At 39.5% G+C, this 16,624-nt stretch overlaps 2 protein-coding genes across 2 annotated transcripts in view; both read right to left on the minus strand.

Moving 5' to 3' along the window:
• The window catches only part of LOC132146361 (zinc finger protein 658B-like), a 910,027-nt gene that overhangs the window by 76,115 nt on the left and 817,288 nt on the right, over window positions 1–16,624 (minus strand). The gene's annotated exons all lie outside the window — the stretch shown is intronic.
• Window positions 1,880–12,389, minus strand: LOC132128063 (zinc finger protein 239-like). The gene is made up of 2 exons (XM_059540158.1): window positions 12,308–12,389; window positions 1,880–2,925 (listed from the first exon to the last, which is right to left on the minus strand). Exons 1-2 carry the CDS (start codon window positions 12,387–12,389, stop codon window positions 2,066–2,068), a joined length of 942 nt encoding a protein of 313 aa, XP_059396141.1. The 3' UTR covers window positions 1,880–2,065.

Here is a 16,624-nt window from a genome sequence, read left to right on the forward strand (position 1 = left end):
AGTTCACAACCAAATGCATTGTGAAACAGACCAGCTGTGTTTAAGGAGATAAGTAGAGGGATAAAAGGAGGACCACCATAGGGGACACTGATGTCAAATGTTGTAAAGGGTCTATTGCATATGAAATGTTACTACATATATCCTTCACATTAATTTAATTGAAATTTAATTTTCTTTAGACTCTTCACCAACAGCTTCATGGCCAAATTTAATTTGAAGGGCAAGGGGGAAAAGTGGGAAACGCCCTTTAGCAGGAACAAAGGTTTATAGAGCTATAAAAGGTAAACCCAAGTTTCATGTTGACCAGTCTATAAATAATACATTTGGAAAAAAAAAACATTTCCTTCCGTTCTGAGTTTTTAAAAAAAGCAATGCCAATTATCTATCTTAATATATAGATTGACTTTATTCATGGCTGCAGATTGCCTTGGCATACATCTAAAAAATTTTTCTGCTTTTGTAGAAGGGATCAAGAAATTTGATTCCACAACCACTGAGGAGTACATCAAGATGAACGTGGCTGAGCACCTCAAGCATGTGCCCCAAAAGACTTGGAGGTAGAGGATTCACTACGCCCTGATGAGCCAAGACTACAGGACTTTAATCAAGAGTTCTATTAAATTACAATCTTTTGATGCCATTCAGGGCAATTTATTTTGAATAAAGATGAAAATTGTGATACTGAATTGTGATTTATTTGTTATAACTGTAGTGTTGTATGTAGTCCCATGTTTCCAGAGGGTGGAGGACATGTTTTCAGTGCCAATTAATTTTCCTGTAGCTTTGTTTGGCTCAACCGCTATTTCGTTTGGCTCATTGGTTTTGGAAAATGATAGTCCCATTTCAGAAGTTGTTTCAGATCATTTTGCAAAAACTCCATTTGGTTATGTCAACAGCAGGTGATAACTGGAGATGCATACAAAGGTGTAATGCACTTCCTGTTGAAATTAGTGGTTGATCCAAACAAAGCTACAGGACAATTAACTGGCACAGAAAACATGTCCTCCACCCTCTGGAAACATGGGACTACAGTTACAAAAGCTATAAAAACGATGTCCAAAATAAGTCTAAATTTGATGTTGAAAAGACGTCCACAAACAACCACATTTGGACTATAGCCCTTACATGGAGGTCCAACGGACGTCAACATTAGATGTGTGGAAGACGTTGAAAAAGATGTCGCCTGGCGTTACAAAACAACCCCTTCAAAGGAACGAATTTGGACATCCAAAAATTACATGAAAAAGACGTCACATGACATCACATTGTGCAGTGGGAATAAAATAGTACAATGGTACAAATTCCCATAGGCATTTAAAGATCTTTTATTAACAAAAATGAATAAGATAGAATAAGAGGTATTTGCCCCCTTTTAAAACAAATGCTTAGTTTGTGGTTCAATGTTTTATTTTAAATGAAAACAGCAACAACAAACTCGCTTTATTAAAGGAATATTAGAGGAAGAAATTAAACTTTCATTAACAAAAGGTGTGCTTTTGGATCAGTATCTTGCATCAATCTCATCAAGCAACAAACCAATCCCTGTTATAGCCTAAATAGAAGCTCTGCATACACTTGTACCTGTTTATCATTTATATTTTATATGAGTTCATTAGATATTTCTACTTTGCGGGAGTCCCATGAACCATTTTATATTCCTGCATCCTGCACACACTTACAAGACTCAGTAGCTTCTGTAGCGTGAACACAAACATGTAGTCCTCCATTGTTGTTGGTGTTAAATGACGTAGCGGTGTCTGACTATGGTCAAGACGTGGGGTGATGACATCATTGTTTTACAAAACATATGGATTGGAGATCAAGAAGGTGTCATTTTCAGATTTATCCGCTCTGGGACCTGGTTTAGTTTTTTAAAATAGTGTTTTCACACCCCCAAAATGCCGGATCCATCTGGACAAAATGCATATACCATAAAAAATATTTACATATACAGCTAAATGCGTCTCCATGTGTTCGGGGCCTTACTGTGATTGGTTTTTGTATGACTGTGTATAACAGATGACTTAATAAAACGCTTCCCACGTACATTGCGGTGATTTGCTTTCTATCCAGTGTGGATCCTCTCATGTCTTTTCAGACTTGATAAATCACTGAATCTCTTGTCACAGTGTGAACACTCATAAGGTTTCTCTCCAGTGTGAATCCTCTCATGTTTTTTCAGATTAGATGACACTCTGAATCTCTTGTCACAGTGTGAACACTTGTAAGGTTTCCCTCCAGTGTGGATCCTCTCATGTCTTTTCAGAGTTGATGAATCACTGAATCTCTTTTCACAGTGTGAACACTTGTAAGGTTTCTCTCCAGTGTGGGTCCTCTCATGTGTTTTCAGATCTCCTGTTTGACTGAATCTCTTGTCACAGTGTGAACACTCATAAGGTTTCTCTCCAGTGTGGATCCTCTCATGTTTTTTCAGATTTGATGATTGACTGAATCTCTTGTCACAGTGTGAACACTTGTAAGGTTTCTCTCCAGTGTGGGTCCTCTCATGTAGTTTTAAACTGCTCACTGAACTAAAAGTCTTTTCACACCCAAAGCACACGTACTCTCTCACACCATTATGCATTTTCTGATGTTCTTTCAAATTTTGTAGATGCAAAAAACCCTTAACACACAAATTACGTGGATATGGTTTCTTCTTTGCATGAACTTTCAAGTGTTTCTTCAGAAGTGAAGCCCATAAAAACATTTTTCCGCATTGATCACATGCATGCTGCCTCTCTGCAACGTGGATGTTCATGTGATCCTTAAGGTTTGATGATCGTGTGAAACTCTTCCCGCACTGATCACAAGTGAATGGTTTCTCTCCAGTTTGAGAGCAACTCCAAGGTTTTCCACCAGTTTTGACATGATTTTTCTCCTGAACTTCACTTGATTCTTCATTTTCCTCTTTTTCTTCAATGAACTCTAAAATAAAAGAGAAAATTTATTTTTGGTATATTGTTAAAAGCTGAGAGAACATCTGCAAATACACAATTTACTTTTCTTGCTTTGGATTTACTGTCTTGTCACTGTAATGTTACTGTAAGGTTATTTACTAATTTAATAGAGAGACGCGGTAAACATTTTTAAGCATCATTAGCCGCATCTCCACTGTTGGGCCAGTGCGAGCCATGCGGGGCTAATAGCTTCAGGCCAGTAGCACCGAGGCCAGAATAGCGCATGGTTTCCACAGTCAGGTCTGAAGCTCCGCTGCACGTCACTAAAACACACACTTCACACGCCTCTCAGGAACAACGTCATGCAACCTCATAATTTCACCAACAAAGAGAAGTTATCAAAAAAACTAACTAGAAATAAATCACTGGAACATGCGCGGACTCAAAATTACTCAAATTACGCGGACTCAAAATTAATCACACAGAAATACACATTTCTATTTTATTTATTTTTATTGCTTATGAAATTAGCCTGCTTATTCAGTCGAGTCTGTTTCTGTTTATTTGTAGCTGCAGTAGCCTATCAGTCACATTTAGAATGAATGATAATATCTCTATTTTTTATAAAAGCTACCGAACAAAAACATTATATTTTTATGATCGGGACGAGACTTATGACAGATAAAATATGTTACTAAATAAATACACAATTGTGATAGAGAATAAGAAGCTGACGTCTGATTTCTCCAAGTGGTTGCATTTACCATGTTTACTATGGTAACGTTTGCATATCGCCTTTCCAGTTTGCATATCGTCCCAAGCGCTCCACTGATGATGTCATAGCAACAGCACTTCACCTCGGTCTGGCTCATCTGGAGAACAAAAACAGCTGTGTGCGGATTCTGTTCATCGACTTCAGCTTTGCCTTTAATACAGTTATCCCTCAACATCTAGTGAATAAACTCAGTGCTGTAGGCATCAGCACCCCACTTTGCAACTGGCTACTAGACTTTCTCACCAACAGACCACAGACAGTAAGAGTTGGCAAAAACTCTTCACAGACCACCATCATGAACACTGGGGTTCCTCAAGGATGTGTGTTGAGTCCTCTGCTGTTTACACTAATGACTCATGACTGTTGTGCCAGATACAACTCAAACCACATCATCAAGTTTGCAGACGACTAGTGTTGTCACGGTACCAAAATTTCAGTATTCGGTACCGATACCAGTGAAAATCCACGGTTCTCGGTACCAATTTCGGTACCAAAGCAAAACACAAAAATATGCTAATTTAAAAAAAAAAAACTTTTTAGCACTCAAAATAAAACCAATGCTATTCTTTATACTTATTTACAATTGTATTTAAAGTTTTTCTACAAGTTATATAATTATGAAAAACAGTAAACAAGTTTCACCCAAATTTAATTTGTCTTTTAATTTATGAAATTCAAACACATTTTATTTTTGGTAAATAAAGGGGATTTGCTATTAAAATTAAAACATGGAAGAAATATTGTGATTTATTTCTTTAAAAAAAAATAAAGTTTTATAAATTTTTTCAACAGTAGTAGCAGTATCACATACATTTTACTAAATAATAGTAATATTTCTAGCACAATGCCTTTATGTAAAAATCAACTTTTAGGCCTAATGAATGCATATTTGTCATTTTAACTGAACTTAAGACTGGTGGTGATGCTTAAGATATTTTTGGTCATTGAGGGTTTTCTGTAAAAAAAATAGTAATAGATCATATTAATTATTATTAAAAGATACTAGTACTACTAATTCTACTATCATACTAATGTATATACAATGCACTATGAATTGATGAGCTGCTGGGTTCATGAATATTAATCATGTTGTCTGCAATCGGTCAAACTGATTTGCTGAAATCAAAACAGGGACGTAAGAGATCAGCGCCAGCCAATGAAATTGCCATTTGCACATTAGCTCCGCCCACTACCGGAGAAACCGGTATGTAGGGCTGGGCGATATATCTAATATTAGCGATAATATCGGAATAATTTTGATGACGATGTACAATTTGAAAATATCGGGAATATCGAATATTTCAAATTCAAGCATACTTTCCCAAAAGAACGCGCCGAATGTCCAAAAAAGGAACCTGTAACTGCTGACTGCTCTACGCCCCTCTACTACGAGAGCTTTAATGATAGCAGTTGCCAGATAACACAAGTTTAAATCTTCGAATCAGAGCTCCACTGTTACAAGGATACATTTTCTGCCCGGTGTTTGCTTATTTTAAGCAATCTGGCAACCATGCGCACGTGCTCACTCCTCATTGCGGAAGAGCCGCCGACGATAATCTGAAAACACTAACAAGCTGGAATTGAGCGATCTAATGAAAGCGTCGTTCAGCCGGTCTGTGTTCTGTCGTGAGATCTCAACTGTATTGTTTGCATTTGTGATCGCAAAATAAATGCACTTACTCGACCGCTGATTTTTGAATAGAGAAACATAGGCTATGGCCATTTGGAATTACTATTGGGTAATTTCACTGATACGTTTACCAGTTTCCATAATATAGACAAAGAGAATGCAAAAGTCTTAGTATTCATTTATATATATTTATATATAAGAAATAGCTATGTGCTTCAGCAACTAGCTCCCCATCTAAGAGGGTTTTTAGTAGGGCTGGACGATTAATCGAAAAATAATCAAAACCGAAATTCATAACCTCTAACCGACGTAATTTTCCCATGTCGGTTATTTCATTTTTTTAATCCTGTTAACACTTCCCCCTTAAAAGCATACTAGCGCGTGTGTAGCCACATGACTCTGCTCTCCAGTCAGTGGCATAAAAGCAAAGCGGTCTGAGCGGTGAGCTTTGCGTCTTCACTAAACTTTGTCAGTTGTATTTGTTTTATGGTTTGGACATTCAAGCGATTAGATGAACGGATGTGTATTCTTATATTGAGCTACCATGTTCGCGCAGCTGCATTGTGGCACGAACACATATAAACAGTAACGTTAGCTATGAAGATCGCGCGCACAGAGGAACACAGAAACTAGTTGTCAGCGCTGTCCTGTGATTTATCACTAAAGTAGCTTAGAATCTCAAAACTTATTATAGCATGTTTGTGTACAGCGCATATGAAGCATCAAAAGCGCGTGCACAGAGAGCAGCGGTCGGCGGTCGCGCTGCGGGTTCCCGGTTTGTGTCCATTCTTGGACTGTTCTGTGTATTTTAACTGTAGAAAAGGTTGTTCCGAGTCAAAACTACGATACAGAAAACTACATCAGTATATCATCATAAACGCAGCCGTTTTTGTCTTACGTGAACGTAAACAGATGAGAAAGAAAACACACATGTACAGTATTTTTGCTTAAAGAGACAACAGCCTAATAAACGCGCTGCCTGTCATTAATGTTAATCAAAGAACAAAAGAAAATCATTCACTGATCTTGACTGAATATATTTAATAACTTTACTTGATTCATCTTTTTTTATTTATAAAAAGAAAACAATGCAGTGTTTTTAAAGTTTTAATTACAGTTTCTGTATACCTGAAATTTAGTTTAGTTGTATTTATTTATGATATTGCTAACTGATTTGTTTGTTCCTTTCTTATTACTGACCTATCTTTTTACTTTATTTGAAATTTATATAAATCTAGTTTATGTAAATCTAGTTATTTTTGCTCATGTTATTCAGCTGCAACAGAATGCTTTGTAAAAATAATAAAAAAAAATTTATATTGGATTTTTTTATCTTATTGGAATCGAAACTAGGAATCGATAAGAATCGGAATCGATAAAATTCAAACGATACCCAACCCTAGTAAGAAATGTTACGGACATAGATAAAATAACTGCTGATAGTCAATCATATTTACAGTACAAACCTTGTCAGTGAACTATGAGGGCAAAAAAAACAAAACCAAAAACCAAATAATCGTTCAATAATCGCAATCGAGGCAAAATGTTCAATTAATCGAGGTTTTGATTTTAGGCCATAATCGTCCAGCCCTAGTTTTTAGTGTCAGTAGGAATATAGTTTCATGCCACAGAGCTTCTCTTAAAACCACAGACAGTTGACAGACTTGTGTTCTTAACTTAAAAACTTGTTAAAAAAATAAATAAAATACTTATCCTAGTTGCATAGTTTAAATTGTGAATTGCATGCACTAAAAAGTTGACAGAATGCACTTCCTGTAACTGTTACTTAATTTGCACTGCTTCAGTTACATATAGGCCTACATGTATTCATTTAATAAAAAGCAGTAAGTGATCTCTTGGTCTAGATTTTTTAACTGCTTAAATTAGCTGTTTAATCTAAATAGTTTTTTTTTTTTTAATGTGCAAAAGAAAATCATGTTTTATTATTTAAATGCAAATGCAAACATATCGAGATATATATCGAATATCGTAAAACTTTTGACAATATCGAGATATAATTTTTTTTTGTATATCGCCCAGCCCTACCGGTATGTCTTCTGCTTGCTCGAAAATAAATATTAATAATTCTAAATGAACTCCATTATTTTGACAGGAGAAGACAACAAAGAATAGTTTACATATAGCGTGTCGATTCAGCGTGGTAAGACTCTCGCTCTCTCTCTCTTTGCATGTGTGAGAAACAGCGCTATCAGTAAAGCGACGGTGAGTCGTGCGCCTTCACAAAGAGTTTACAGAGCATCAAATACAGGTGCGCCGTGCATCCATTGAGATGAACTGAAAAGTTCAGATCGCTTGATGGAGAGAGAACTCTGAAGCTCAGATGCTGAAATTAATGCAAGCGTCATGCGCTTCAGTCTATGTAGTAAACAAACCCGCATGTCTCTGCCATTCATTAATTCACACAGAGACGCGCAGAACACGGATTCATATTTCAAACAACTTTTGCAGCTTAACATTTACAGATACTGGTCCATATGGAGATTTGATTTGATTAATTTATGCTTTGACAAATTCCATGACTGTCCATATTAAAATGTAAGTTTCATTTTCATGACTGGATTTTGAGATTCCATCCTCGTTTTCTGCTTCGCGGAAATCATAGCGCTGAACCGCGTTTGAACGGGACCTCGGTACTACCGGTTCTTAAAGATACTTGGTACCGTCACATTTACATTTTTTTAGTACCGTCTTGGTACCGAAGTACCGGGTCTTTTGACAACACTACAGACGACACGACAGTGGTGGGCCTCATCAGCAACGACGATGACTCCGCATACAGAGATGAGGTACACCAACTCAGTTGGTGTGACACTAACAATTTACATCTTAATGTTAATAAAACAAAGGAAATAACTGTGGACTTCAGGAAAAAAAATCACAGGACACACACACACACACCCCTCACCATCAATGGCAGCGCTGTGGAATCAGTGAAAAGCACCAAGTTCCTGGGGGTGCACATCACTGATGACCTGTCATGGTCTACCAACACCACCTCCCTTGTCAAGAAAGCTCAGCAACGCCTCCATTTCTTACGCAGGATGAGAAGAGCCAATCTCCCCCCACTGGCACTCACTACCTTCTATAGGGGTGCCATTGAGAGCATCCTCACCAGCAGTCTCTCAGTCTGGTATGGTAGCTAGGCTTACTCAATGTTTGCAAAATACTCATATGCACATATGTCAATATCCCCTTGCACAAGAATGTAACAAGTTTACAAAACTTATTTATCTTCATGCTGCTACTTGCACTTTGCCATATTGCACTTTATATTGCACTACAGTAAAATACCTTAACCTGACTATATTCTGAAACTCTGTGATAGTCTGGAAACTGTAAGCTCACTGTAGGCCATATGCTATGTTGATTTGTATATTTGTTGAATATCTATTTGTACTTGTTTAGTGGTGTGCTATGTTTAGTCGTATGTTTAGTTTATGCTTAGTATGTGTCAAATCTTGTTTTAATATTGCACATTGGAGTATGGGAGAAACGCAATTTCAGTCTACTGCGTAATGTACTGTTGCATGGTTGATTGACAATAAAGTTAACTTGAACTTGAACTTGTTAATTTTTAGCATGCACAGTCTTTTACATCGCTTATAAATATTTCTGCCTTGTTTAGTGATTATAATCCACATCGGATCAAGTTATTTCAAACACTCGCTGCTGAGTAAGAGCGATTTATTTTAAAAAGTCTTTAATACTGGTATTAAAGCTGTTATCTTTCTGTACTGATCTGCGGCGCTGAGCTCTCCAGACGCGAAGAAACCCTGCCTTTGTTCAGAACCACTCCTCTAGCCCCAGCTGGCCCGCTTTGGCCCAAGGTTTTCGTCGGGTCAAAAAACCCTGGCCGTTGGCCCCGAGAAAGCCCAGACGAGGCACGATCAAGCCCCGAAGTGACAGTGGAAACGCAACTGGCCCTGGTACGGACTAGCACGCCCGGTTTAAGCTAGACAGTGGAAACACGGCTATTGTTCTCTTGGGTCAGTTTGACCCCAGGGTCTTTAAGCTGTATAAAACAAGAAATATATATATAAATTTTACTAGGGCTGTGATGGTGGCAGATTTTTACCACTTCACCACCATCACAGCCCTAGAAAAATGTATATATTTATGTATTTTATATACATACATCTATATATTTAAATATATAGGAGGCATCCGGAACAGATGCCAGAGTCACCTCAGCTGACTCCTCTTGATGAGGAGGAGCAGCGGCTCTACTCTGAGCACCTCCCGAATGGCGGGAAATCGTCACCCTACTCTAAGGGAGTGCCCAGTCACCCTGTGGAGAAAGCTCATTTCGGCCGCCTGTATCTGGGATCTTGTCCTTTCAGTCATGACCCACAGCTCATGACCATAGGTGAGAGTAGGAACGTAGATTGACCAGTAAATCGAGAGCTTCGCCTTTCAGCTCAGCTCTTTCTTTTAGCACAACAGACAGGTACATCAACCGAATCACTGGAGAAGCTGCACCTATCTGCCTGTCAATCTCCCGCTCCATCCTTCCCTCACTCGTGAACAAGACCCCAAGATACTTGAACTCCTCCACTTGAGGCAGGAGCTCTCCACCAACCTGAGGGGGCCATGCCAACTTGAACCGCAACTCCTCCTTGAACCGCAACCTTACTGTGGTGAAGGGGTTTGAGTACCCAAATGATCCTAAGAGCTATGTTGTCCAGGGCTATATGCCCTCGGTAGGGTCTCCCAAGGCAAATAGGTCCTAGGTGACTGGTCAGACTAATAGTGGTTCAATAGCCCTTTAATGAATAAGACAAAAAATAAGGACCGTGACGTCGCCTGGCATGGCGCAGCCGGGGCCCCACCCTGGAGCCAGGCCCGGGCGGGGGCTCGAATGCGAGTGCCTGGTGGCTGGGCCTCCCTTCATGGGAACCGACCGGGCTTAGCCCGAAAGAGCAACGTGGGGCCGACCTCCCGTGGACCCACCATCTGTGGGAGGAATCATAAGGGGCTGGTGCAATGTGGATTGGGCAGTGGTTGAAGGCAGGGGCCCCGACGACCTGATCATGATTTGAGCGTGCACGATTTCTAAATCCCTTTATAGTAGGGGTGCTCCGATCACGATCGGCCGATCGTTAATGCGCATCTCATCAGTAAAGCCAATTCTCTAATCAGCGGTAAATTCCATCAGGTGCGTGATTTCACATAGAGCAGCTTTTACTACACCAGCCGTTGTTAACGGAGAAGATGCGCAAATAAACGCTGAAAATGAACGTGGATTTGCGCAGCTACTCAGTTAATAACGGCTCTGTGTAGTAACAGCTGCTCTATGTGAAATCACGCACCTGATGGAATTTACCGCTGATTAGAGATCCGGCTTTACTGACGAGATGCGCATAACGATCGGCCGATCATGATCTATCAACTTTATAGCATGATTTTCCGTGGCCCTGGCCTCCCGCAGTATGCTGTCCGAAACCATTAGTATGCAACGCACCTAGCGCGAGAACAGAACAGACTGGGAATATGCCTACGTAACTCCAGATTCACACACTTTGTCTGTGATGCGTATTTTTTAACAGCCCTCCCAGCCGGCACATGACCAACCTTTAATGTTGAAATAAGGTGAGTTGTGGTTTCAACGTTGAAACAACATTGATACAACATTTAAAACTGACCGGTTGAAAAACAGCTGACACACGACCAACCATCAACGTTGAAATATGGTCAGTTGTTTTAACATTGAAACAACGTTCAAAATGTAAAATGCTAAATGGTTGAAAAAGGTTTACAAACTTTATTTATATTACATTTTATATTATAATTATTTTTATTTTATAGCATTTTACAATATTTTAATCATGATACCTATTCTAAACTCTAAAGGTAAATGTTAATATCATCATTAACAATATTTGAAAATATGACCGTTATTATCATCTTTCTGTGAGTCAGGCGGCTGACTGTGAGCTGCTGCTCGTTGTAACTGCTTGGTCGGTCCTGATTTATTTATATTTGCCTGTAAAAAAATTTTTTTTTAAATTTTTTTTTGAGCGAATTTGAGTCGTGACATGTAAATGGAGAACAAAAACTGTAATGTGAACACAAGAAGGGTCAGAAGTGTCCTGCGAGGTCCTGGCAAAATAAGGTAAGAAAATCGCGATCTTAATTATCTTTTGAAAATAGTCAAGTATATCGTTACGTTACCAGAGTTTACAAATGGGTAGCTTAAAGGACATGTAACATGCAGAAGATAAATAAATACCTGTGTGTATTTTTGTATTGCTTTATCAGAGATGCTCAACTTAGATGCTCATCTGATGTTGTGTTGAGGGTAAGTTATGTTTTCCACATTTTCCTGATATGAATCCCATGCATTAGGTGTGTTATATGTTTTTATTCTCATTATAGTCTCAAAGTGTTTTCTGAAACATATAATTGCAAATGCCAGTACAATTTAAATGAATTAATGAAATTAATGTCAAAATAAATTAGCATTGTTTAAAGCAGTGGTTCTCAAAGTGCCGGTAACCCCTCTAGTGGTTATGCAGGGGAAACACTAAATTAAATATTAATGGTATTAATTAATTAATACATTTTAATTTAATATTTGACCAAGGTTTTTTTACATTTACGTACAATACAGTTATGCAACTTTTGCTATAACACATTTTAATTTAAATTTTTTTCATTTTCATTTACCTGTATGTAAACACAGTGCAGTGATAATGTTCAACACTGATACAGCAAAGATGGCGCCAGTGTGTTGGTCGGCTTGCTGTCAGCTCCGTCAACTTCTATGATTGTTTTTGTTGTCATTTACGCTATGTCGGCACTGTTCTGTTGTTGCTACAGGGTCCTATGATCGGAATACTTTGCTGGATCTCAGAAATGCACTGGTGACCCCTGTTCTTTACGACGGATGTCACCCCCCGTTTATTTACCCCATCGCTGAGTGCGTCATTCGGCTACCTTGCTGTATATCTAACCGGAGGAAGCATCGGAGGCGCCGAGGCAAACGTGGAGGCGTCCGGGTGAAGATCAGGAGAGGAGCGAGTTGTTCTCCTGTACAATCAGGTCTCTGCCTGCTCTCTGAAGCCATCCTAGGTCGGAAAGATCTCTATCTGGCTCGACGTTCGTGGGATATGAGGTACTCTTGTCATGTACACATTACCCTGCATCATCGACCCCAAATGTCCATTAGCCCTGCTCAACCTAGATTGCGTGTCCGCAGCGTTGGGGTGAACTCGCTGAACATCCGCTCTTTGGAATACTCTCGCTGCCCCCAGTCTGCGGCCTTTTCAAATGCAAAAGTGGCCCTGGTCAATAGCAGGTCAGTGTCTAACAAGACTTTCATTTTGAATGACTTTTGTTCCCGTCACAATCTGGATTTTCTATTTTTTACCGAAACATGGATTAGCGATGGAGTTGGCCAATCGTCTGTTTTTAGTGAACTTTGCCCAACTAATTGTTCATTTATTAGCACGCCGAGGTACGTTGGAAGAGGAGGCGGTGTGGCTCTTGTTTTTAGGAACAATATTAAATTACGGAGACTGTTTGCAGGGACTTTTTCCACTTTCGAACTGCAATATGTAATTGTAGAATCTGTTATGTCACTATTGGTTTGTGTACTGATCTATAGGCCCCCTAAGCCTGACAGACTTTATAACTGAATTCTCTGACTTTCTTTCTCATTTTTTGTCACTGTATGATGGTCTCCTTATAATTGGTGACTTTAATATTTATGTTTGCTGTCCGGATAGAACTATGGTTAGCGAATTCTCTGGTGTAATAGATGCCTTTGGCCTTACGCAACATATAGATAAAGCTACTCATAAACTGGGACATACACTTGATTTAATTTTATCGTATGGTTTTAATGTCTACAATATTGTGATTGAGGAGGCCACTTTCTCTAATCATAAGCCTATTACATTTGACATCACCCTTTTCAGTTCCCAGCAAACTTTCAAGAGTTCAGGATCATTACTGTCGCCAGATACATTCTCTTACTGCAACTCAGTTTTCTAATAGTTTTTTGAGTGGAAATGTTGCATCTATTACTGCAACAGAGGCATCGTTCTCCTCTAGTCGGGATGAATTAGTCACCCTTTTTCACTCATCTTGCTCTTCCATACTTGACTCTGTAGCACCTTTCACATACACTCGCTCCAAACTAAAATCTCATTACTGGTTAGATGAGAATACGCGCTCTCTTAGGCAGGCCTGATGTAAAGCTGAAAGGAAATGGAAAAGGGATCATCTCAATGTTTCTTTTCAAATTTTTAAATCTGCATTAGCTTCTTTTCAGGCAGCAGCAAAAATAGCCAGAGCAAAGCACCTCTCTGATTTGATCAGTAAACACTCAAACAGACCAAAATTTTTATTTAGTACAAAAAACTGTCATCAACCCCTCAAATTCCCCAGTTGTTGATGTATCTACTGATACCTGTGAGGAATTTCTTAAATTTTTTACTAATAAAATTGAGAACTTTAGATCAGTGTTTACTCCCACCTCATCTGCTACTACACTCGGGTACTGGCTACTTTTAACCAATTTCAGCCCATCTCTCTCACTGAATTGAGGAATTTAGTATCACATATGAAACCTACTACTTCATCTTATGATTCTATCCCCTCTTCTATTATAAAGGATGTTTTTGATGTAGTCGGTCCCTCCATTCTGGTCATCTTAAATCTATGTCTTGCATCCGGCACTGTCCCTACATGTTTTAAGCATGCGGTTGTCCAACCCCTGCTCAAAAAACATGATCTCGATGTTAAATGCCTAAATAACTACTGTCCCATTTCTAAGCTTCCTTTTATGTCTAAAGTTTTGGAAAAAGCTGTTCTGTCACAGCTGCTCCCTTTTTTGACCACTCACAATATACTAGAACCTTTTCAGTCAGGTTTAAGATCACTTCATAGTACTGAAACCGCTCTGCTCAAAGTAACTAATGATCTTCTCCTTACACTAGTTTCAAGTGATAATGCCATCCTGATATTAATTGGATCTTAGTGCTGCCTTCGACACTATTGATCACAAAATCCTCCTTACTCGCCTTGATCAGCAGGCGGGCATTAGGGAGACTGCATAACTTTGGTTCCGTTCCTATGTCAATGATAGGACTTTCTCAGTATCTATTGGCAAGTTCTCCTCATCTTCTGCTTGTGTTTTATATGGGGTCCCTCAGGGGTCCTATGCTTTTTAGCCTGTAAATGCTCCCACTGGGTGCCATCATAAGGAAGCATAACATCTCTTTTCATCTCTATGCAGATGATTCAGAGTTGTACTTGCCTCTAAAATCTAGGGATTCCATACAATCTTGTCTGGCCTGTCTCGAAGACATTAAAACTTGGATGGTTAATAACTTTTTAAACGGTGACAAGTGATTGTTTTTGGTTCTCCCAAGGCAAGATGCACTGTGGTACAACATTCAGGTAACTTCACCCCATTTATCAAACCCTATGCTAGAAATTTGGGTGTCATTCTTGACTCACAACTCTGCCTTGAAAAAACGGATTAGTTCTGTTGTTAAAAATAGTTTTTACCAGCTCAGAATGATTTCCCGCCTGAAGTCATTCCTATCTTTTAATGATCTTGAGATAGTTATCTATGCCTTTATTACACCACGGTTGGATTATTGCAATTCCCTCTACTTTGGCCTCCCACAATCATCACTTAGACGTTTGCAGTTAGTACAAAACGCAGCAGCGCGTCTTTTAACTGGCACTAGGAGGCGCGAGCATTTTGGGACCATTTTGGCATCTTTGCATTGGCTCCCAGTTCCTTTTAGGATTAACTTAAAAGTTTTATTGTTTGTTTTTAAGACACTTAATGGGCTCGCCCCAACCTATATCACCGACCTTGTACAACCATACTCAGTCACTGAGATCCTCAAACAAAGGGCTCCTGCTTGTGCCGCGCTCACGGCTTAAACAGAGAGGTGATAGAGCTAGGGCTGTGCAAAAAATCGAATGCGATTTTCATGCGCATCTCATCAGTAAAGATGCTCCTGTGATTAGAAGTATATATCCAGCACGTGCGTTCAGATCAGGGTTGCCAGGATTTCACAGCAAATCCTAACCAGTTGCTTCTTAAAACTAGTCCAAAACTAGCCCAATCGCGTTTCCAAGGAGGTTCCCCGATAAAAATTGCTTCCCAGGGTTAAAATATAATTTTTTTGGAAGGGTTGCCTTGGTAAAATTCGCATTTTAGGGGCTAAATATCACGTTATTTGTATTGGGGTTGCTTCAAACCGCGGACATGAAAAACAATCGCAGACTTGGCAACACTGGTTCAGGTGGAGCGGCAGTTACTACACAGAGCCGTAGTCTACCGACAACTAACACAAAATCGTTTTCAAAATCGACAAAGGATCGCCTGCGATTTTAACATCGATTTTGTGTAGATTGTCAGTGAATTACGGCTCGGTGTATTAAATACCAACCAGTGTTGCCAAGTCTGTGGTTGTTTTTCATGTCCGCGGGTCAAAGCGACCTCAATACAAATAACGCGATATTTAGCACCTTAAATGCGAATTTTACCAAGGCAACCCTGCTAAAAAACTTATATTGTAACCCTGGGAAGCAATTTTTATCGGGGAACCTCCTGGAAGCGTGATTGGACTAGTTTTGGACTAGTTTTGAGAAGCAACTTGTCACGTACGGTGTTACAGAAAACGGATCCATTCAAATCCTTCAAATCCATTGCTCTCCCGCACTGTGGCTGGGGAGGAGACATAAGCCGACATACCGCTGGCTCTTGCAGTGACGGAGTCCTTCTGTCACGTACGGTGTTACAGAATATACAGGAGAGGGAACCAATTGCAGGTATGATGTTTATTTGAAGGGTAATCCAAAGGGGTAAACAGTCCAGGCAGGGTCAAAACCGGTATATCCAAACATAACATAAACAAGACACGAAGACAAGGCAAGGCAAGGCAAGGCAAGAAGCGACGGACATGAATAATTCTAAACATTAAACAAGGACTCCGTAACAGACTCAGACAGACCGGGTATAAATACACAGAAGGAATAATGAGGGAACAGGAGACAGGTGGGGAACAATCAATTACTCTAAACAAGGAAGAAGGTGACCAAATAAGGAGACAGGAAGTGATAATATGATAAACACCGTGAGAAAGGGGGACATCTAGTGGAAACCCAGGGACACAACCCAGACACTGTGACACAACTGGGCAGGATTTTTTGTGAAAACCTGACAACCCTGATCCGAACGCACGTGCTGGAGATATACTTCTAATTACAGGAGCATCTTTACTGATCGCATTCGATTTTTTGCACAGCCCTAGATAGAGCCTTTGCAGTTGCTGC

This window comes from Carassius carassius, chromosome 1 (assembly GCF_963082965.1).
Source record: "Carassius carassius chromosome 1, fCarCar2.1, whole genome shotgun sequence".
Lineage (NCBI taxonomy): Eukaryota > Metazoa > Chordata > Actinopteri > Cypriniformes > Cyprinidae > Carassius > Carassius carassius.

Coding starts and splice junctions, on each gene's coding strand:
- LOC132128063 (XM_059540158.1), bottom strand. CDS start 12,389: ATGGCTTCAGAGAGCAGGCAGAGACCTGATTGTACAGGAGAACAACTC. Junction 2,926..12,307: donor CTTCACCCGGACGCCTCCAC/GTTTGCCTCGGC, acceptor CTTTTATTTTAG/AGTTCATTGAAGAAAAAGAG.